This window comes from Pteropus alecto, unplaced genomic scaffold (genome assembly GCF_000325575.1).
Source record: "Pteropus alecto unplaced genomic scaffold, ASM32557v1 scaffold359, whole genome shotgun sequence".
Lineage (NCBI taxonomy): Eukaryota > Metazoa > Chordata > Mammalia > Chiroptera > Pteropodidae > Pteropus > Pteropus alecto.
The window spans coordinates 3,247,458-3,271,663 of NW_006443119.1; the positions used below are offsets into that span (position 1 = coordinate 3,247,458).

Below are 24,206 nucleotides of genomic sequence, written 5' to 3' on the forward strand. Positions count from 1 at the left end.
AAAAAAAAAAAAGTCCGCATGTTCTTTCCTTAAATAAAATGAATTCTCCATTTCCCCAATGGTATTATTTTAAAAATAGGATTAATTTTAGAACAGTTCTGGGTTTACAACAAAATTGAGTGGAAAGTACAGAGATTTCCCCCTACCCTCACACACGCAAAGGCTCCCCTATTATCAGCATTCCCCACCAGAGTGGCACATTTTTTACAATTGATGAATCTACCCCAATGGGATTTTTTATTCTTTTATGCAGGTCCTCTCCACCTCTTTTACACACATGGGGGAGAGGCGAGGGACAAGTGAATGTGTGGGCTCTAGACTTGGCCCAAACTTGTGTGTTCACTGGTTCATTTTATTCCAAGGTATAGATCTAGGCACTTCTGTTTTTCGAAAGCTTTAACAGCGTGATATAATGCCATCACCATTACTGTCTCCAACTCTGGACTGGAAATCAAAACATCAGAGCTATTTAGTTTTATACATAGATTGACCTTGGATAATCTCATGCAGCAAATATGTATTAAAGATATATGATGTGACAGGCACTGTGCAAGGTGTGGAGGAAGCAAAATGAACAAGCACAGTCTCTGCCCAGCAAGTGACACAGTGTCTGGTACATGAGAGCTTTTCCATGAATGTTTGTTGGATGAGTAATAATAGTATGTACTGCATACCAGGCACTGTTCTAAGTGCTTTATGTGTATTATTATTTAATTCTCATGCCAACTCTATGATGTATGTTGATTATTGTTATATTATAATTATTATTATATTGTCACATTATAGAAGAGCAAAGAAAACCACAGAGTAGTTTGGCAATTTATCTATAGTCACACGACTTGATTCCAGAGGTGTCAATGAATAAACGTAGGTGATCTTATGTTTAGGGAGGGGTGAAATACTAAAATTTGTATTCAGGTCCCATGGTAAAACTTAGAATATGCTATCTATAGTTAAAGCATATGAGTTTATTTTAACTGAGTTGAAATGAACTGAAGTATACAAATTTTCAAAAGATGAGAGAAGTTGATAAAATCATAGAAGGAAGTACAGGACATATGGAAGTATTTGATCTGGAATTTGGAAAATATATAGAAACTTCTTTAATCATGTAAGTTTTCATTTAATTTTTTGTAACTAGTTTGTTTATTGGAAGAGTATCACATGTACATCTATAAAACTTCAAAAATACAAAAGAGTATAGAATGGAGACAAATCTCCTTTCCATACCCCTTGCTGGAGGCAACTACTGTTACAAGTTTCTTGCATGACCTTTCAAATATATACATCTGGTAGATTGGGTTTTTATAGAACTTGAAAAGAATACTCGAGATGAAGGCACAAATGCAGAGGTGAAGTGTTGTGAATGTTCAGGGGAAATGGTATGTGGTCTGTTGTACCTGGAACCAAATGTAGAGAAGGGTCCTCATTATTTCCCTCCACATTATATCTCTTAGGGATGTTATATAGATAAAGCAGAGTATATTCTGATTTAGGAGAGAGGAGAACTTAGACTCTGTGTTGTCATTTGTTCATTTATCTCATTCAGTGGTTTTATTCTCTTGGCTAACGAGGATTTTTTCAGTTTCTCCTGTCCCAAGTGAGCGTTAGGGTTATAGCAGTGAACACAACAGTCACGGTCTCTACTCTTATAATTAAATGAGGACAACAGGCACTGAACCAGAGTTAAAAAGCATGATGAGTGATATGAAGGAGAGATGCAGAGTGCACTGGAAGCACATGGCAGGGAAACCTCATCTCAGCTGGTGGTCAGAGGTAGAGACCTGCAGGATGGAAGGCATTAGCCAGGCAAGTAAAAGGTGGTAACAGACTTTTAGGCTGGGGAACAGTAAGTGCAAATATTCTAAAATACAAAACCTAGCAGCTTCAAGGACTGAGAATAGGAAGATGGCTGATGGGACTATAGTTTAAAAAGCAGCCTATAGGCAAGTCATCTTTTCCTTTTCAGCCTAGATTTGCCATAAAAGCTGTGAGGCCTAAAAGTCCTGCCTCTTCTCTACTTGAAAGAAATGCTGTAGAAACATGCTATAAGCACATGTGAAAGTATGGGACAGGGAGTGGGGGGATGGCTTGCTAGCATTAGGTAGAATCCCATCTTGTGAAAGGGTTGGCTAAATGCTACTGATTTCAGGAAAATATCCATGAGCCCATGTGACTCACTCTACTTTCTAAGTAGAATTACCCTTGAAGGAAAGTGAGTTGGTGTTAACGGCTACCAATGTTCCCTCCAAACCTTTTCAGTAAACAGGGGTGACTGAATCACAGACCCACTGGAAAACACTCATCAGGCAGCAGCTTGTTTCAGGAGCAGAGACTCCATTTGAAGGGTTTTGTGAACCACATTAAAGTCCCCACTTATTTTTCCGCTCGTGCTTAGGTGGCTATGATTTCAAGTCTCCCAGCCACTCACACACACTCAGTTGTTACATCATCATTCTTATATGGTTATGGGGTGTAAGGGTCCCTTCCTAACCAGGTTTTGATTCCACTTCCCATGACTGAGTGTTCACAAACCACTTAGCTTGTCTATCTCATCTGCCCCCTCTTTTCTTTTCCTCTACCCCTCCTATATTCTTACTTATTTATTTATTTGTTTGTTTGTTTGTTTGTTTTCTACTCCCTCTCTCATCCTATATCCCCACTTTCTCCCACTTCCCACCAATTCCAAGTTCTGAAAGTAACCATAGTGCATGGGGATTGGGTTAGGTGGAGGAAGGGGCACATGGAAGACATATCAGAGAGGGGAGAGTTATGGTGTGAGAGTGGGAATCATTTCTGTTTCTTTTTTTATCCATATCAAAATTGGTATAAAAATTAACAGATAATCTTGTTTTGAACCTCAGATCCCTTTGAGAAATGACCTTTATGGATGTGCTCTCAGAAAAATGTGTGTCTGCTTATCTAACAACTTTTTGTACAGAATTTCAGGGGACTCATGCACCACAGAACATTTCTACTTGCACATATGGTTCCAATTTTCTATAATCCCTCTATATAGAGAAGTTGAAGTTCAGGATACAAGAGGTTACTCTTTGGATACTGTACGCACCACATTATCTGAACAGTCAGGCATTCATTAGTGTGGCTGGAAGAATTTCCAACATGATTACCAAATTATCTTTGTAAAACACCAACACCAACTCCAACATTTATCGTCTAAACAATTAAGCAACAAAGAGAGCACTCTGTTTTCAGAGTTGATAGTAAATTTAAAAGAACAAATTTCTAATTGCCTTTCTCGCTTTTTCTTAATAATTATGAGTCTCAACCACTCTAACGTTAGCCCAGGATTAGAGTGATTGAGACTATTTTTTTCCCAGTCTCCGAATCTCTAGTCTGATATTAACTGGGTTCTTTTCAGGACAGCTTTACGATTTCAGGGTATTTTGGTATTAGGAACATTTTGATCAGATTGCCAAATTTTCCAACAACCCATCTTAATTACAAGTTAATTGTGTCTGCTTCATTACTTAAGCAGATAGTTTTATTTTTCTCTTCTGACTTTCTTATCAACAAGAACATTCTGTGCTCTCTCTGAGTTATGGAATCCTTCTTTTATGAACATTAGCTTATGGTTAAGTTCATTTATTACATCTGTAATATATTGGGAAAAGCTGAATAATAGAGATTTTAGTCAGGTAATATAGCTTTCAGCATTCATAAATTGTACAGATATTTATTAAAAGCCTACTATGTGTCAACCACTGTTGTAGGTCCTAGGGACAAAACAGTGAAAAAAAATGAAATTCTTACTCTTGAGGAGTTTGCATTCTAGTGAGGGAAACAAAAATAAAACAAATGAATGTACAATATAACATCAGACAGTAAATGCAACAAGAAGGGGGATGCTATTTTAGAAAAAGTGGTGAGAGCAGGTTTCGCAGAGAAGATAATTTTTTTAACAGAAACTTAAAGTGAGAGAATGAGTTATCCAAATATACAAAGGAAGAGATTTCCAAAGAAAAAGAGAGAGAGAACAGCAAATACAAAAGCTCTAAACAGGGAATGCTCTTGAAGAATGATGGAGTAGTTGGAGCAGGTGTGACCACAGTTTAGAGAGCAGAGAGCAGGCAGCAGATGGAACAGAAGCAGTAGCAGGGACTTACTTATTCAGTCTTTGAAGCTAAAATGAGGACTACGGATTTTTATTCTATGGGTTCTAGAAAGCCCTGGAAGTTTAAAAGCAGGAGAGATAAAACTGGACAGTTTTAAAAGATAGCCCCATCCATGGTGAGGATACAAGAGATTAGTTGGAAGAAAATGGCAGTACCCAGGCCTGTGATAATGGTGGTAGAAACGAACGAGTTTTGAATACCAGATGGATTTTGATAGCAGAGGCAACAGGATTTGCTGACAGATTGAATGTGGCATACGAAAAAAAGTCAAGGATGATTGCAGTGCTTTGGCCTGAAAATTTGGGGGAATTTTGATATTGTTTGCAGAAAGGGCTATGGGATCAAGAGTTCATTTGCTAAGGGATGCTCTTTAGACCTCCAGATACTGAGGAGTAAGTGCAGTGAAGGGTTTGAGTAGGAGATATATCTCTATAAGCATTCCAGAAATATGCTGAACTATGCAACTGAATGAATATGGCTAGGAAAGAGAAGAGGTCTGAGTACTGAGTCCTGAGATGCTTCAATGTCTTTAAGAGCAGAAGATTCTAGTCAAGTAGACTGAGAAGGAGTAGCCAATAAAATAGAAAGAAAACTAAGACAGTGTGGTCTTCCAGGGACCAAAAGAAGTGTTTCAAAGAGGGAATGATGAACCATGTTAGAATCTTCTGAGAAAGCAAGATGCAGATGGAGAATTGACTTGATATCATGGAGTACATCATGACCCTAACAAGAGTGGTTCCAGTGAGCAGTAGGGATAAATGTCTGTTCAGAGTGGGTGCAAGGAAAAATGGATCAGGTAACAGAGACAGAAAAGATAAATGCACCTGAAAAAAACTTTGTGATAAAGGAAAACAGAGAAATGGGGAGGTGGCTAGAGATATACCTGGGATCAAGAGAGGGTTTTTTGAGATGAAAGAAAATACATGTTAGTATATTGCATGTTGAGAGAAACAGCCCACAATGTATCATACCGTAATAAAGCTGACGATGCAAGAGGCAAGGGCTAGTGCAGGAGTAAAGCCTTGAAGTATGTGAGGGCTCCATAAAGGAGGAGGCACAAATAGACGATCCATCCAAGTAGGTAGGTTGATTTTGTGGTGATAATTAATGGAAGTTCTCTTCTTGTTTCTTCTGCTTCTTCAGTGAAATGAGAAGCAGGATCATCATCTGAGGTTGTGGGTTTGAGGAGAGAAGAGGTGTTAAATAATCAGCAGTAGGATCCCTTATAGTGGTTTGATAGGTTTTTGTTGTTGTTGTTATTGACTCAGCATTTTTGAAAAAGAAAAATAAAATTATTTCTCACTCTCAACATTATTAACTTCCTACAGCTGTTTTGAGGGCTTGAATACTGGGTTCAGAACTTCCCTGATTACACACTTCTCTTTCCTCATTATCTGAATTGATGCTTCTGTAACCTTGGTCTCCTAGGCTCATAAGCTCAAAATCAGTTTTAGTTGCTCTTCATCCTTCATAGTATATAGTGATAAGAAATCTGATCCAAGAATTAACAGATTTTAATTCTATTTCAGTTACCAGTTATTTAATTTTAGGGAAGTCGTTTAACTTCTCTATGTCTTACATGCCTTAACTATAAATCTGAGTTGATAGAATTCTCTCCCAGATTAAAGAAACCCAGTGTCCTAGTTAGCATATATAATTCTATAAGTAACTTTAAGATTTCCATTAGGATTTTTGAAATATTGAGAATACAGTAGAATCCTCATGACAATGTTATAGACCACCAAGACCTGGCAAGCCCAGGGATGGCCCAAGAGGAAGAGGAAGAGCCTCCAGTCTGTCATTCCTGATCCACAGACAGGATACAATTCTCAAAGGGCCCCATAATAAGGAACTGTCTTCTTCCTCCCACAGGTGAGAGCTCGATGGATTGCCCGGTGATCCCTGGGCAGTTGGGAAGCAGTGTGCTGCTTCCCCTGACATCTGAAGGGATAAGGAACACGAACAAGAGCATCCACATCATTGTCACAATGGCAAAATCACAGGGAGAAAACATCAAGAAGAAAATTGTATCTCTTGATTTGCCCAAAAAGGTCTCTCCACACTATGTAGAAAATGGCTATAAATTTCATCTGGAAAACCTGAGTCTGGGAATTCTGGAAAGCAAGAAGGAAGATGAAGGCTGGTACTTTATGACCCTGGAAGAAAATGTTTCAGTCCAGCACTTTTGCTTGCAGCTGAGCCTCTATGGTAATAATGATGGCTTCCCCAGTCCACAATGTAAGGTCAAGATTGTCCTTTGACTAAGAACTTAGGCCTCTCACATAAGCAAAGAGTATCCAGTATTGGAAGCAACTTGAGAGGTCACCTAGTCCGGGGGTATTTAAACTGTTTTTCAGGAGGAAATTTTAGAGGTTCACAAATCTTTTTTGTCCAAATAGCATGTTGGTGGTAGCTGATTAGCAGTAGTCACTCATTTCCCAAAGGAAAGGTGCCCAGCTGCCTGTGGGCTAGAGGACCTGGAGCCCCAAAAGTCTCAATTTGCAAATAAGATTTTTTTTTGAAAAAAAGTTTCTTAATGATTTTTTAAGAGTTTGAATACCACTTTCTTTCATAGATGACATTGAAATTCAAAAAGGGTTTGTACATGCTTCCACATATCTGTGTGGGTGATTCACTGTATTTAGGGGTCCTGAGAGAAGGAGAGCTGAAACTTAGCCCACACACCACTCGCCGAGCCCTGTGCCCACACACCACTCACCAAGCCCTGTGCCCTATCATCGCATGACATCTTCCTGGGGGAAAGGCACTTTTTTCTCATTGAAACAAAGGCTCTAGTTATAAAGTTGCTTAGCTGCAGAACTTAAACTAGAACCTAGGTCCACCTGAATCCTAGATTTGTTTTTTTGGTGAAGCCAGTGCTTTTTCGAGCCTTTTTAATGCCAGCCCCTCTCGAATGCATCCACTTTGTGTCTCTTAGGCCCAGAGGCTCCCTTGAATTCCCAGGGATCCTGACCACCATGAGGGCTGCCCTGCTTCTTTACAGTGGCTTTCCTATCTCTGAGGATGGTACAGGGAGCTCCACCCACACAGCATTACTTTAAAATCCTCAGGCACCTACAGGAGAGACAGCAATACCCTTCCCATCCTTTCTCTGCCCCTAGCATTCCCTTCCCTCCAAAGAGTGTATGCAGAATTCCTCCAGCCCTCCAGCAGGTACCTGATCACTCCACTGGTGGCCCTGGTTCAGGGCTGCCCTGAGCATGGAGATTGCACATTATGCATTTTCCAGAACTATTCACTGCCTTTGTGACATCTTGTCACATTTTGTGATCAAATTCTTCCCTTGGAAAATATGGCCTCTGCAACTATGATATTTTTATCAAGTCAAAGAAAGAGGCTGTATTTTTGAGTCAGACAGATCTAGGTTCAAATCTCAGCTCAGCTGCTTAGAAGCTGAGTAAAATTATATAAGATACTCCACTTCTCTAGGACGTAGTTTCCTCATTTAAAAAATGGGAATAATTATAACTAGGGTAGTAATCGTTGAGAACATTTTTGAGAAGATTAAGGAAGATGGTGGATATAAAGTTCCAGCATTGTGCCTGTCCAATAGTAGTTGCTCAATAGATAAACATTTCCCTTTATCTTGCCTATTTCATGGCATTAGCGTGAGATAGGTTAATGAGGCCTGTGGCTATCCCTACTTCACTAAAGCATGTGCGTGCACGTGCACACACACACACACACACACACAATAAAGTCACACCACTAAAAAGTCATTCTTTTAGTTTTAGGAGGTAGTACTTTCACAAACGCCAATTAAACCCATGGAGGATACACTGACAGCAAACTCCTTGGATAGAATATACGTGAGCAACGCACATCAGCAACATCAGGAGAGGCAAGGAGACCCCCAACAGTATCCGTAGGAGGGAACTAAAAAGCCAATTTTTTTCTTTTCTATTTTATTCCAAGGTGGTCCAGGAAAGGAGTATATGGGAAGAGAGAAATGGTGCAGAGCAGTAGATCCCCACTAGAAATAAATCACACTGCAGATCCAGGAGGAGGAAAAATGCTATTAGGCCACATTTTCTTCTAACAAAATTGTCAAGTCAGAATTTCAAGGGGTTCATTTCAGTGATGGCTCCCTTCCTCCCCCTCCTGACAGAGCAGATCTCCACTCCGGAAATTAAGGTGCTGAACTGGACTCAAGAGAATGAGAATTGCAGCTTGATGTTGGCCTGCATGGTAGAGAAAGGGGACAAAGTGGCTTACAGCTGGTTCGAGAAGACAAATACCCACCCGCTGAGCCTAGCAAATGACTCTGCCATTCTGTATCTCACCCTCGGCCCTCAGCATGCCAACAATATCTACAGCTGCACTGCAAGCAATCCCATCAGCAACCGCTCCAGGACCTTCACTCCATGGTCCCAGTGCAAGTCATATTCCCCAGGTGAGTGCCCTGATGGTGGCTAGTGCATCACATTAATGATGCACTAACCTGGACCAATCATTCTGTTTCCATAGCTATGGCGTTCACCTTGGTAACAACACTTTACATCTTTTCTATAGTTTTCAAAAACTTCCCATGTGCATTCAGGGAGTACTCTCTACTCATAACGACCAGGGTGGCATTATTATGCTCAGTTCACAGTTGAGGAAACTAATAAGAAATGATAAAGGCAGACCCAGAGCCCAGGTCTCCAAGTTGTGATCCTTCTTCTCTCCTCTTGCTTTGGATCCAGTCTGCAGGGGTGGCTGGGTGAGGGGTTGTGGGTAGCAGGTCCTGACTCTCGCATCCCTGCTCCACTAATGGTGAGACAGTCTATACCATTAATAAGTATGGATCGATCACCTAGGCTATAGGAAATTGGGGATAGATGTGACATATGATCTCTGCTCTCTGGGAACCTGTTGTAAAGATAAGACATGAAACATTTGCTCAGTAATAAAAAGCAGGATACAATGGAGGACCACATTTTACAGAATGGACTATGGATCCCATAGCCAATTAGAGGACCCAGGGAGTCAGCTCTCTGATGAAGACATAGACTGGGAAGTTTGGGAATAATGATAAATGGTATAGTACTTTATTATTGGCAAAGCACTTTCAACTATATAATCTCTTTTGATCCTCACAATAACCTTACCAGATAAGTGTTATTATCATCCTCATTTTACAGATGAGGAACTTGAATCTCATGGCATTTAAGTACCTCCTCAACTTATAAATAGTAGAGTCAGCACCTAGATCTTTGACTGCTCTTTTTCTAGAAAGAAAAGCATCATTATTCTGTTATGAAAAGGAATAGAGTGCTGATTAAGTAAACCTGTCGACCACTTGAGGTTGGAAACAAGATAGACCAACAGATTTTGTGTCCATGCCTCAGCTATGTTCAGAGACAGAAGAACAAGTGTGCTGGCCCTGCAAGGCATTACTCATGCCCTAACATTCTCCTCTCTGGATCCACTGGGAGTCTCCAAGAAGACTCCTGCCCACAGCGTATATCAGTGTATATATGGAGGAATTTCCAGATGACCAGAGATGGCAGGATGAGGGAATCTAGCCAAGTTATGCCCATCAGCATAGGACTTCCAGTCAGAGACTTCCCTGAGGTATTCCCAGATAGACTGCTGGGAAAATCTCACCTGGTCTCCAGTCTGCATCTGAGAATTCTTTGATTAATGTAACCCACTGTATGTTGCCTCCCCCAGCCATTAATGTCAGAGTCCACTATCTGTCCGCCTACTAGATGTACCTGGCTGCTTGCCCACCTTGCACACGAAGTACATTCTGAAGCTACCCCCCAGTTCAGATCTCTCTCCTTGCCCATAGTCATTCAGAACATGCTGGCAGGACCCAGAAAGTGCTGTTGCATAGTTTAGAGTTTATAGAATGTGACCCCAGAGGCCCTAGATCCAATGATGCCCCTTTTACTTATAAGGATAAGTTGCTTAACCTAAGACAGGTTATTTCTCTAAAATAATAACTGACAGGTCTTCATTGTTTTGTATGTGCTAGTGAGGTGGTATCTCACTTAATCCTCACAGCAACTAAGTAGTATTAGTATCCCCACTTTACAGATGAGGAAATAAAAATATAAAAAGGTCACACACAGAGCAAGTGACAGAGCTGAGTTGTCTGATACTGGCATTCTTATAGATACTAGTGGAAGAGATAATACACTTAAAATGCCTTATAAATTATGATAACAGTGTGTCGTTGTTTTTCTTGGGCTGAGGAAGTAGTAGTCCTTACCCTAGCACAGTCCCTTCTGGTTGTAGTAGTCCTCCTAGAGTTAAGGCAGGGCATCAAATATTTTACCATAGCCTATCTCCAAAAAGAGGGAGAACTCTCTTCATGCTTATCAATGAAGCGTGCTTCTTGCTCCATGCTTCTTGTGATTTAACAAGAATTTTTTCAGTGTATTCCAAAGTCTTGGCAGGCCATAAAGCTTATACTCTAGTACATGGCTCAGGATTCTCTAAAGAAATAGGAAGATGCTCTTATCTATCTAAGCTACTTTGAGGACAAAGTATGCATTAGTACGAACCAGATTTAATGAGTATGAAACAGACTTCTGGGAGCTGTGGAGAGACAGAAGAAACAGAAACATGGTGCCATAGGAAAAGCCCTTGCAGGGTCTCAGCTCAGTCATTGAGAGCTACTTAACATGGGGCAGCCATTTCACTTTCTTGGGGCTCTGCTTTATCATCTGTAAAATTGAAAGGGTGAGCTAGCAAAGAGTCCATATCCTATAATTCAATTGGTACATACGTTAATAAGAAATGCTAATAATGTGTTACCAAGGTGAAGGTGTATTAGTTTGCTTGGGCTGCTGTAACAAAGTATCACAAACTGGTGTCTTAAACAATGGAAATGTATTCTCACAGTTCTGGAGGCTGGAAGTCCAAGATCAAGGTCCTGGCAGGGTTGTTTTTTCTGAGGGCTGGGAGGATGTATTTGTTGCAGAACTCTCCTTGGCTTATAGATGACTGTCTTATATCTCTTCACGTTGTCTTCCCTCCACGTGTATCTCTATCTTAATTCTTCTTCTTTTAAGGACACCAGTCATATTGGATTAGAACCCACCTTTAATTAGTTTTCTAGGAATCCTATACAAAATACCACAGACTGGGAAGCTTAATAATGTAAATTTATTTTCTCACAATTCAGGAGGCTAGAAGTCCAAAATCAAGGTGTTAGTAAGGTTGTTTTTTCTAAGGTTCCTCTTCTTGACTTCTAGATGGCCGCCTTCTTGCTGTGTCTTCATGTGATCTCTCCTCTGCGCATGCACATCCCTGGCGTCTCTTTGTGTATCCAGATTTCCTCTTCTTATAATAACATCAGTAAGATTAGGTTTGGGCCCACCCCAATGGCTTCATTTTAACTTAATCATCTTCTTTAAGACCCTACCTCCAAATATGTTTACATTCTGAGATCCTGGGGGTGAGAACTTTTAACTTATGGATTTTGGGGGACAAAATTCAAACCATAAAACCACCCTAATGACTTCATTTTAACGTGATTATTTCTATAAGATCTTGTCTCCACATTCTAAGGACTTCAACATATGAACTTTTGGGGAAACACAATTCAACCCATAACACAAGTAGAGATCCCCTCCTCTGCCTCCAGAGATGGGGAACCACAGCATGTCAAAACCAGTCACACAGCTGGTTTGTGGCATGCTATTCCCAATACACCAGGTTGCCTAAATACAAAAAACAGTTTTAATTCATTGATTTGTGTTTGCAAATCAATACTATTCATTCTAAAAATACTGTTTCTCCTATGTTCCAACATTGTGTTAAGTGATGAGAACACAGAAACAAAAAAATGTGTGATCTTTACCCTTAAGGAAGGAGATAGTTCTGTAAGTAACTAATTTTCCTAAATTGCATAGTATAATAAGTGAAAAACAGAGGTGTGTGCAAGGTAACAAAAAAAGGGGGAATGATTAGCACTGTCTCAGGGAATCAGAGAGAACATCACAGAAGACGTGACATAAACTGGGTTTTGAAGAGTAAATAGAAATTACTTAAGCAGATAAAAGAAAGACATTTCAGTCAGAGGGAAAAGTAGATACAGCTGCATCTTGTTCTATATTATTCTGTAAGGGAAACTATTGTAGAGTTTAAGAAGAGTAACATGATCAGCTTTGCATTTCACAGATGAAATTTAGTGGTGTGGAAAATAGACTGAGGCAGAAAAGAAGAAAAAGAAAGAGAAACTAGTTATGGGGAGGGGCCATTATTGAAGTAATCCGTCAAGAGATGATGGGGCCTAAGCCAAGGCAGTAGTACTTTACCAAAGACTTCAGACAAGGGAAATTCCAGCCATGGGATGAAATGGTGAGGTTTGAGGGTTTATTAGAGATCACTTCACCATCTATAATGAAGACAATAATTTAAAGACATTTTTTACTTTCATTATTGAAAAATTCAAAGTGGTTAATGATGTAGTTAAACCAAATATGATGTCAGTACTGTCTCTTCGCAGAACTCACTTATACTTACAGAACATATATGTTCCTTAGAATCTTATTTTCTAATGACATTTGTCCAAGCTCTCAGTAATATATTCATTCTTATTTTAATTGCCATCTCTGTGTTTTACAGTAAGAAACACCTTAATATCTATCATTATGAAGCATCTTTATTGCAAAGTCCAAATCCTGGGGTGCTACAAAGTACTCTCACTAGGTGATGCAAAGCATGTTGATGTGGGTCAACACTGGGTAGTGTGACTTGCTGCAGTCCTACATGACCATGTTCTGAAACATTTATGTCTATGCTAGCATAAATAATACAAAACCTTAAATGAGTTAACTGAAAGGGGAAAGCCCCTGGAGGCTCATCTTGAAAAGAGGACCCTGTTCAGTAGATTGGCAAAAAGCTGGCTCAGCAAGCTCAGTGGAAGAAAAAACGGACACACTGCCAGTGAGCTCCTGGGGCTTTCCCTTTCTATCAAGGCCATTTCTTCAAACAGGGAGCTTCCACCGTTACAGAGTCACCTAGATGTTTCATGCACAAGGGTTGATCCCTCTCCATGTTACTCCTAATTCAGCAAGCATGACAACATTGGTGGAAGGATGGAACCTGGCTCTCATGGGCCAGAGCCTTGTCACATGGTCATACCTGCTAGAAGGGAAACTGAGAAATGTGGTCCTTATCTGGGCAGCCATGTGACTGGACAAGACTTGTCTGTGGAGGAATGAGGGAAATGGTACTCAGGGCACAACTAGTAGCTTCTGCAACACAGTGCTAGGTAGGATAGGCGGGTGTAAGGGATTTTTCTGGAAGCTGTGAACTCTGTAAAATGTTTTACTTGGCTGGTCACAGATCTTAAATTAGTACATGGTTTGTAAGCATCCTTTCCCCACCCCCAATTCTGAGTGAAAATCACCACAACCAAGAAGGTATCTCTTTAAGATGGTTGACTTCTTCAAGTAGATGTACATGGTGCAGGCAGCCTTGCTGACAGAACCACATGAAAGGCAGGAAAGAGATCTAGCATTCTCAGACCGTTACATTAGTATCTTAGTATCACCTGGGGCAAAATACATTTGTTTCTCAGATTCATTTTTGTTTTTTTCCTTATCTCCCTTAAAGATTAAGGTTTGGGAACTTGAGGAGAGAGAGGAGCTTTTGTGTTTCTGTGGCAGCAGAACTTCAGAGACTGAAAAAAGGCCCTCCATCATTTTCTTGGAGGCTTGGCTATATGCCAAGTTATCATATTTAAACCACAGCCAATAGAGTAGAGCAGAGGTCCCCAACCTTTTGGCACCAGGTACCAGTGCTCTTATGAGAATTTAATGCCTAATGATCTGAGGTGGAGCTGAAGTGGTGATGCTAGTGCTAGGGAACGGCTGCAAATACAGATGAAGCTTTACTTGCTCACCTCCTGGCATGCGGCCCAGTTCCTAACAGACCACAAACTGGTACCAGCCTGTGGCCCAGGGGTTGGGGACCCCTGAAGTAGAGGACCAAATGGTGGAGACTTGTGCATAGTACTCTTTATAAGTACATCAGGGCACAGGAGTTCTCAATCAGACTGTTCAGCAATCTCTAAGAAGCTGGGGGTGCACGTGGTGGTAGGGGCGAGAGTTACCAAACTTGCTGTTTAAGATGGTTCAAATAGGCTTTCTTTGTGAGTGAAGAATGAGGCCTGCGGACCCTAGAACAGCAGAACAGCCTCTGTCTGACTTCTGAGCGTAGATATCCCGAGAGGCCTTACGCCATTTCTGAGCAAAAAGAGGGAGAGCTGGAGTTTCTGCCACAGGAAATAGTGGTTTGAAAATGAGAACACAGGTGGTGCTGACAGCAAGACACATGCTTTCCTCCTGGTTCCATGTTGTTATTATAAAGCAGATCTCAAGTAGGTCACTGCTCATTTCCTTCTACTGCTGCCCTGGGCCATTCAGAAGGTGATGCTGCATTCCTTCTGAGACCTTCTCATATTTAGCACTCTGATAACTCTTAAGAAAAAGGTACATGACAGTCTTCTCCCAGCTTTATTCTATGGCCTCTAACTTAGTTCTTCATGTGTATATTGAGTGCCCCCCTGCCCTACATTGTATTGGATGGAATGGGAGATGCCAATAAAGCATAAGGTCTGATTTCCAGGAATTTACAATCTAGGTGGGACTTCTATACTTTCCTAGGTAGAAAAATATTATCATATTAAAACTGCTATTAGAATTCCTCTTTGGTAGAAAACAGTGTTTGTTTAGGATAATACCTTAATAAATGTTAGAGGGCAGAAAATGAGACGTCCTTCCCCCCCGCCCCCCACCACCACACACACACAAAGAACCTGGCAGTGGGCTAGATGGTTCTGTATGAGGAAGGAGGAACACATTGCTAATGTAGATAAAGGAAGAGAAAGACAAGCTCTGAGCCTGTCCAATGGTGGGTGGAAAGCTGCCTGTTTATGATGGAGTCTGCTCCCTGTGACCCTTCATATCTACAGTAGAGGATTCAAACCCATGAAATTCTTAGTGTAGGTTTTGGGTTTTGGGGTGTGCATGTGTGTGTGAAAAGTGATGAGGGCACTGAACCTTGTACCCAGGACAGCCCAGACTAGAGCAGAAGCAAAGACTCAGAGGATCACAAGGAAGTTACTGCCAGAAATTACAGAAATCCCGGGCAGCGTGATCTCAACAAGCCATAAAATAGCTTTTTTTCCCCCTATATTTACTCAAATTCCTGAGGGCATAGAGTCCCTGACATTTAGTTTCCATATATATATCATAATTAGAAAGTAATACCAAATAAGTGAGTACCAAGTGCATATAAAGTTGGGCCTGCTAACCAGATGGAGAAAATAAGTCATAAGCAAATAACAGGGTGGGACTGAAGTATCTCTGGACATCAGTGAAGGAACTCCTCTGGACTTGACATCAAACCTATCTCCTTGTCCTTTCAATCAACCAACAAAAATTTACCAAGGACCTATATATGCCAAATACTAAGAGAGCTGCAAAAGATGTAAAGAGATGGTATCTGGCTTCCAAGAACCTAGCAGCTAGTTGAGAAATTGTGGCCATCAGAAGGATTTAACATTTATTCACTACATACTGAATCCAGGCACTTTCCATACATTCTTTCATTGGTTTATCAGAACAACTCTGTGAACTGAATATTGTTATGTTCATTTTGCAAATGAGGAATCTGGACCTGGAGGGTATGAGCAGCCTATCTGAGGTCAGAGAGCTATCAAATGGTAGACCCATAATTTGAATCCATCTGTCTGGCTGCAAATGCCTTCACTGAGAATGGTCTCCACAGCAAACATAATGTCACAACTCAAGTTCTAAGATGCAGAGTCCAAGGGAGAGGGAAAAAAGAGAACTAGAATGGTGAGAAAAAGTATCAGAAAGGAAGACAGGCTTGAAGGTCAAGGCTGGGCAGACCTGGTAGGCAGCTAAAGGTGCAGCAGGGGAAGACCAAGGGATAGAGCACAGGAGCAGGAATCAGCAGGTGTTGGATGGAGGTTGGTAAAAGGATGAGTCGGCACCGAGAGAGCTTCTGACTCTCCAGGCCTCCCAGGCATCCCAGCCTGCCACTGCTTTCTTTGTGGGGGCCCTCTCTTCCTCAGGCTAAATCACAAACTGCAAAGTCTGCAGTTCTCACTTCACCCACCTCTGCCATCATCTTTTCTTCTGGGACACTTCTCTGAGTCTCAGTTTCCGTAACACAAAGTTAGTGGGTTGGATGAGATAAGTGCTAGAGTTCCTTTATGGTTAACAAAGTCTATTGTCCTGTAATTTAAATCTTCCAGTGGATTCATATTGCTTTATATCTGAGAACTAGGAGGACAATGAAACTTTATGAAATCTCTTTCAGAACTGTGTCCAGGTTGCTTCTCAGATCTGGTTGGACTGGCAGAAGCTGGTCATTTATATCATAGGACAAAAGTAGCAGATGGCTTACATCTTTCTGAGACCCTAGAAAAGAGAGGGCTGGAGTTATTTTATGTCTTCTGGGCCTCAGTAATATGCCCAGTCATTGTTAGTTTATGAGAGGAGGTGGGTGGCAGAGCTGTCAGCATCAGGACCCAGGGGCAGGAGAAAGGTTCACTTGGCAGGCATTACTGATGCGGTTTTGTCTTCTGCTATTTTCCGGTTTTAGAGGCACCACCTTGGTTGTTGGTTTTTTAAAAATTTTTTAACTTAAATGAAATTTGAGAGAAATACTACCTTTTAAAATGATTTGAATGTTTGGAGAGTTTGTTCTTAAAGTAACTGTTGTTTTAGGAAGTCCCCTAAATATATTAGGGAAAAAGAAAGAGGAAATAGCCTCAAAAGAGGAGGGGCTACTATAACAATTGCTGGTCACTTCCGTAGGCTGAGAAGACGTGGTCGTGCTTAGGCTGCTGCTGCCGCTTCTTATCTTTAGATTTGGAAGGTTTCACCACAGGTCCCTAGTGTTGCAAACGTAAGCCCTAATAATCTTTCACTCACTCTCTCTCAGACACATGCATGCACAAATGCACACACCTGCACAGAAGGTTCTCAGCAACCATAAGCCATTCAGAAAAGTCTTTCAGAGTGGAGTTGCTCTGAGACTTGGCAGTGATTTCATGCTCAAATTTCATATTTTATTTAAATTCAGGAGTCTTATTGCAACTATCTGTTTGTCCCCTAGCTTTTTCATCAGGTCATGTGACTGTCTGCTGAAGTTGGTATCTGGAAGGGTCAAAACACGTTTAATTGGGGAAAGAGACTCTATAATCAAGATGTTCGCAAAGCCAGATTAATAAGATTCCTTGGTATGACTCTATGTCTGAAAGTCCTAATAAAACAAGAATCTTTTTAAAATCGGGAGATGATTTCTGGTTAGCTATCAGGTTAGCTGAAGGCCCACTGGATCTCAGTGGAATGCCTTTTATCAATTCAATTCATTGAGACTGCAGTCTGTATCTTTGGCCAGACTCTGTAGATATCCGAATTGTGCCTGGAAGCACTGTACTCCTTTGTAACCTATTTACTCCTTCCTCTCAACTTCTTTCAAATAAATTCACCGCAGCTTCAACGTAGGCTTATCCCACAATCATCCTGACAAGTTACACTTACACATTAATGTCAACACCTGGTAGTGTACTATTTAGAACCTTAATGCTATTACTTCACATAGAACCCCAGTGCTTCAGGTTGGCCTCTACTGTTCATTACCCTGTTGTAACTTACCCCAAGCCTATAACTCTCTTTGATGTTCCAAAAATCTGTCTTCAGTATTCAGCCATGTTTCTACTCCTGGACCAAACTCCAGTTCCTGAGGATCTCCACACCTGCTTTCTTATTCACAAAATTAGAGTAATGAGAGTACCTACCTTGTTGTGAGAATTAAATACATTAATACACGTGATGCACTAAAAAAATGCCTGGCCCATTGTAAATGCTCAGAATCATCAGTTATTATCTTATTAAGCTAAATGTCTTATCTACTGGGGCAATAGGTCCCAATCATTGTTTTTCCAAAGTGTTGCTTCTGGTTCAGAAGGATTTGGTAAAGCAGTTAAAGAAGAGAAAGCAATAAAAATTGGCTCTCTGATTTTTGAGCCTGGGTGATTGGTGCTCTAGAGCAGCAGTCCCCAACATTTTTGGCACCAGGGACTGGTTCTACTATGAGAACCTAATGCCTGATGATCCTAGGTGGAGTTGAGGCAGTGATGCTAGCGCTGGGGAGCCGCTGCAAATATACATGAAGCTTCGCTTGCTTGCCTGCCGTTTATCTCCTGCTGTGTGGCCCAGCTCCTAACAGGCCACAGACCCATACCATTCTACATCCCAGGGCTTGGGAACTCCTGTTCTAGAGCAAATATTAACATGAGAATGAGAGAAAAACTACATGCTTTTCTTTCAGTTCAGGTCTAATGGGTTCAATAGATCTATTTGCATGGACAGACAATAATAGCACTATTACGTTTATTTTTAAAAAAACAAAAGTAGATTTTTTTCTTCCTTCCAGTGTCCCATGAGAATAGTGTAGGAGTATGGGGGACAGCACATGGAGCCATCATGTTCTCTTTACCAAAGTGGATACAGAACACACTAGAGATTTAAAAATAGGAAACTGGACAGAGAGGTTAACTTAGGAGAGATAAAGATAAGTTTGATTTTAGACATGTGTTGTGGTAGTTGAAATAAAAATGAAACATTTGAACAGAAAAGCCTTTACAGAAATTGAGAATATGAAAGTCAAATATAATAAGAGAAATGATGAAAAGAAAACAGGTATGGAAATCTTCAGTTGTCTAAAGCTGATCTCTAAACCCCAGAAAATGAACGTCTCCCTTGAAAGAGAATGCAGAAAGAGAACACAAGGCTTAAGTTTATTTTCCCCATTTCTGAGTAGGATGTTTTTACACTCACAGTACATTTGAGATTGCCCTTTGACTTTTTTTTCAGTATCAAGACTTTGGGGACTGTATGCTGGGCTGTTCTTAGGGGGCATCATTGGTGTCATCATGATTCTCCAAGTGGTAATACTACTGTTGAGAAGAAGAGGTAGGTGTCTGACAGTAAAGAGATGCTTATCAGACTCTCTGTGGTAAGCAGGGGACCTCTCACCACAAGCACCAACTTGCTATCTCCACTTCAGCTTTCTGCAGGGAGCACCTTTGCAAAAACAGTATATAAACATATCCTGGAAACTTGTTCAATTGAGCCTAATTCAAAATGTCTTGATCCTCTATATTGGGCTATGGGGATAAAAAGGAGAGATGAGCCATAGGTATCTAATATGAGAGACAGTGCAAAGATAATTTAAATTCAATATGACAAGCAACACAGTAGAAGTATGTACAGGATGTTGAAGAGGTCCAGACAAGAGGCTTGACAACATCCAGCAAAAGCAGAATTCAGAAGACTCTGATCTCATCCTAGAAATGTTATAATTACTGACTAATAAAAGGACATTATAATAAGATGTTTTCACTTAAGGGTTGAAACCTTTCTATAATTTATCTTTATCCTTATGATATCCCTCTGAGAGAAGCAGAATAGTTGTTTCTATGTGACTTAGCAATGGCCTAATAGAGGCAAAGAGAAGCTAAGTGAATTGTGTGAAGTCGCCCAGCTGGTTGGCGAGGGAATCAGAATTGTAACTATGTCTCCAGACTACCAGGGTGTGTTCCACTAGGAAAGCTGACAAGTCATCAGAAGACAGCAGAGGAAACACTCTTTACTAAGATGTTAGCACAAATTCTGACTCGTCTTGGAGAAGTGTGCAACTCATAAAGTTGCTTAAAGCTCAACCAAATAGTATAGGAAGTCACCCACAGTAGACTTAAACAATTAAACTGCAATTATTCCCTTGAGGTTTCAGTGCCTAGAAGTAGTTTCTCCTGGCCTCTCCTCCAATTGTCCTGTGATTCAATATCTCAGGGCAGCGTGCTCCCCTCAGTACACTTTACTCATCTGCCCACACTAGAGTCAGAAAGTCCTGCTCCAAGACCAGGACAGATCCTGGGCTGGCCTGCCTATGGTGAGGAGAGAACTGGATCCTCATGCCACCAAGCTGATGGCCAATCTCATTCTCTACACATGAGACCTTCTCAGAAAAGCCCTTACCTCAGCACTCAGATGTTGGTTTTGCTTATATAAGAAAATCTAGATCATAGCACAGCTGCCTATTTTTGTCTCATTTCCTCCATCTAAGAGGTGGCTGGGGAGGAGATAGAGGGCTGGGTGATTCAGATAGAAATCATGAGGACAGTCTAAGAGGATGGGGCAGGACAGCCACATTTGGCTTAGATAATAAGGAAACAGTGAAACACCAGAGTTAAGAAAACAGAGATTAATGTGCCTACGTTAACCTAGTTAGTGGAATGTGCTGAGACCCTGACCCACATTCTTTCCTCAGCTACATTCTGCTCATCATGTAGTTGTGCTCTGAAGGGACTAGTACTCCTCATCCCACTACACTTCCCTACCACCTTCCCCAACACACATACTCATCCTGGTCTCTAGTCACTATATATTCCTTGAAAGTCAGGAACACAAAAACCTTTCCTCAAACCTCTGGAAAAAAAACTACCCTCAGTTTCTGTACCCTCCAAGGACTCTGCTCAAAAGATTTTGTTGGCAGTTTCTAATGGTGTCATCTCCAGAATGCAGCCATACTCTGAAGACTTTCAAACGGACTCTGGCAATTTCACATCTAGAATACATTGTTTAAGAGCATGGGCTTTGGGATTAGACAAACATACTTTAAATGCAGACTTTGCCACTGACAAGCTTTGCCAGTGACAAGCTGACCAAATAAATGACTCAACCTCTCCTCTGCAAAATGAAGATAATATGTACTTTGTGGTATTGTTGTGGGCGGATCCATGAGTCCACACACAGAAATCACAGAACACAGTGGCTTTTGTGGCTAGATGGTAGGTAGGTACATACATACATATGTACATACATATATACATACATACATACACACACACATACATACAAACATACGTACACACATATATAGACAAATCTCTTAATGTAGGTGTTTAAGTCCAATGGCCAGTAGAGGGCAGCACGAGAAACATCTAGGAACGATACCAATTTTAAAGTTTTAAAGATTTAAAATACTTAAAGTCATGGTAACATAACAATTTTATGCTTTAGGTGAGAGTTGAAAAGGACATTAGATAGTCTGCATATTCATTTTACAGTTATAATAGAAGAGACCCATGTAGATGCCATGTTTGTCTAATGTCACACAGTTAATAAGGGCTAGAATGTAGATGCCCTAATTCTAAGACCATTTTCATTAGACAGGAAAGCATCACTGACTTTCAGTTACATTGAGCTGGCTCCTGAAAACCTTGCACTGGGAACAAAATAAGATACTAAATGATCGTCATCCAGTGGCCTTTTTGAGAAACAACGTTCAGACTTACTTTTTCCATTTGTCTGACCATTTAGGACTGTCCTAATTCTAAATTTCAGCCTCGAGCTGGCCTGTAAGACTGGTTGTCCTTAAAGACTGGGGTCTCTTCTCTATTTGTTCCCCTCCAGTGCTGGGCGGGTGCCTCTAACTTTGCAAACACTTGTGGATTTGAACTCAAAGGATGTATTTCACAGAACTAACTTGCACCTCCTCTGTTACCTCTTCTGATCACCCCAACCCTTAACCTCCACTCTACACACACACACACACACACACACACACACACACACACACACTCCTTAACCAGCATCACCCTTGACCAAAAAAGTGAAGTTGGAACCACCAAGTACTCTATGCCCAGACCCACATAAGAAAATCCTACCTTGACATTTTTTGAATTCTTAGAGTTTCCCTAGTGGCTGCCCATCATTTCCATCCTTAGGATCATACCCTCATGCTACATGGTTCACCACCCTCACCACATACAAACATACATACTTTTAAAGAAAACTATACCTCCCCTAAGTGCTATTCCCTCAGAGACATGCTTCTAGTTTTTTAAGAGGATACATTCATTAGTGTTAAAATAAGTGTACCCTAAAGACTTAATGTGATTCCCTCTGGGATGGATCACCATTGCTTCTGCCTGGACTTTGTAATTGTCCCAAAATAGGCCTCCATGTTTTAGTTTGTTACTTTCCCTCTATCCTTCTTACTGCTACATGATGCACACAAAGAATACTATGAAATATTAGAAAGAATGAGATATGTAGAAAACCTCTTCAACACATTTTAAGTGAAAAGGTCAAATTACAAAGAAGTGTGTATAGAATGACCTTATTTACATTAAATAAATCTGTATAAGTACAACAAATGTCTAGGAAACACTGTCGCATATGGTCGTCACTAGCCACCTGTAGCTTTTAAATTTTAAATTAATTAGAATGAAGCCAAATTTAAAATTTAGTTTCTCAGTTGCATTACCCACAGTTCAAGTGCTCAATAGCCATCTGTGGCCTGTGGCTATCATATGAGACTACAGACATGGAACATTTCCATTATCACAGAAAGTTCTATTGCATAGAGCTGGTCTGGAAGAATATATGTCAAACTGTCACAAGTGATTACTTCTGAGAATGAAATTGCATTGGTTAATGGGGGAGAGGACATATTTTTTTACTCTATATTTTTTACTCTTAATTTTTGTTACAAGAATGCATTATTTTTATAATTTAAAAAGGAAAATTATAAAATTGGGTAAAAATAAAATGTTCTGCAACTTATTACTTTCCAGAGACCTTAGGCTCTGAGCATAATTTCCAAATGATAGGCACGAGAATGATATTATAGCTTGATATTCCAAATAGTCTTAAGTGAGTCACCGTTCTTACACCTTCTCCCTGCTTCACATACACCAAGTCCCACTGAAACTAGGAGATGAGAAAGCTCTGAATGAAAAAAAAAATGTTATGAGCTGGAGAGTACAAAAGAGGTATAAATAACTTACCTTTCCCTTAAAGAACTTAGAATCCTATTGAAAGATCAGATACATACATCAAAAAATAGAGAATAAAATAATCGAATGGCATGCCAATTACATCTAACATGTAGTGAGAATTTACCATATGCCAGACACTATTCTAAATACTTCACAAGAAATGTCTCATGCAATCCTTGCAATAGCCCAGTGAGGCAGGTATTTCAACCTCATTTCACAAGTAGGAAAATGAACCCAGAGAGATCAAGTGGCTAACCTAACATTATATGACAAATGTGCAGAGGGGTTTGGAACTCAGTGTTTTTGTTTCTATAGTACTCTTCGGGAAGGTTGGTATGCAACTGGGGTAAAATCAGATCTGAGCAGAGAGTTCATGCTGGGGATCAGAGGGAGATAACCTCTATGGTTTCTTTTCCCCAGGTAAAGCAGACCATTACCAGCCAACAGTGGAAGCGAAAAGCCTTACTATCTATGCCCAAGTCCAGAAATCAGGTGTAAGTTTTATACTTTGTCTGGGGTGGACCTGTCACATTTCCCTTGGATTCCTGGCCAGTCCACCTTGCACGTCTGACATTCACAGTTCTACATGGGTTCTGGAGCAGGGAAGATCAGGCAAGCAGAAGTTGAGAACAAGAGCTCACTAAAATAGGCATTAAACTTCAGTGTCAGATGGGACTCTTTGTTAATGAAATAATGAAAAACACTGGGTAATCTGATTATTTCTTCATAGGAAGCTAGAGAGGCATGACATGTGACTCCTCTGGGTCTGCCATTCTAGGACTCTCCAGTTCCAAGTTATCAAAGTCTCTCCTCTAGGGAAAGGGCTTGAGGAGAGAGAGAAAGGTTTGAAAAGGCTATTGTGTAATGTGTTGGTCCGATCCAAGTCTAGGAGTTTACAAAGTGCCAAAGAGACAAGGAAAGAGGATCTTGAGGAGTAGGGAAGAAAGAAGGAAGCTAAAGGGATTATGGTTAGCTATGAAGATATAGTTTTTCAGACTCGAAGACAATTCTAGGTGATAAATAGGCCAGAATCTGTCCATTTAAAGTATAGAGAAGGCAAATTCTGGAGTAAAGGATGTGAAGGTAAAGACAGCTTTGATTATCACCTTGGAATATTGCATCAGATGACAATAAATGCATTTCTGATAACCAGAAATGAAGTTTTGGACAAAGCTCTTATTTCTACTGTCTTCTAGTGGCCTGGAGGGTTTATTACACAGGCC

General features: G+C 40.6%; 1 protein-coding gene across 2 annotated transcripts in view; it reads left to right on the plus strand.

The window, feature by feature from the left end:
* The window catches only part of SLAMF1 (signaling lymphocytic activation molecule family member 1), a 35,999-nt gene that overhangs the window by 1,847 nt on the left and 9,946 nt on the right, over positions 1-24,206 (plus strand). Inside the window, exons 2-5 of one of the 2 annotated variants that reach the window (XM_006922886.1) lie at positions 6,009-6,344; positions 8,266-8,550; positions 19,013-19,111; positions 23,404-23,477. In XM_006922886.1, coding sequence (XP_006922948.1) covers positions 6,009-6,344; positions 8,266-8,550; positions 19,013-19,111; positions 23,404-23,477 — 794 coding nt within the window. The remainder of the gene's footprint in view (positions 1-6,008; positions 6,345-8,265; positions 8,551-19,012; positions 19,112-23,403; positions 23,478-24,206) is intronic. The other variant, XM_006922887.1, reaches the window with a different exon arrangement.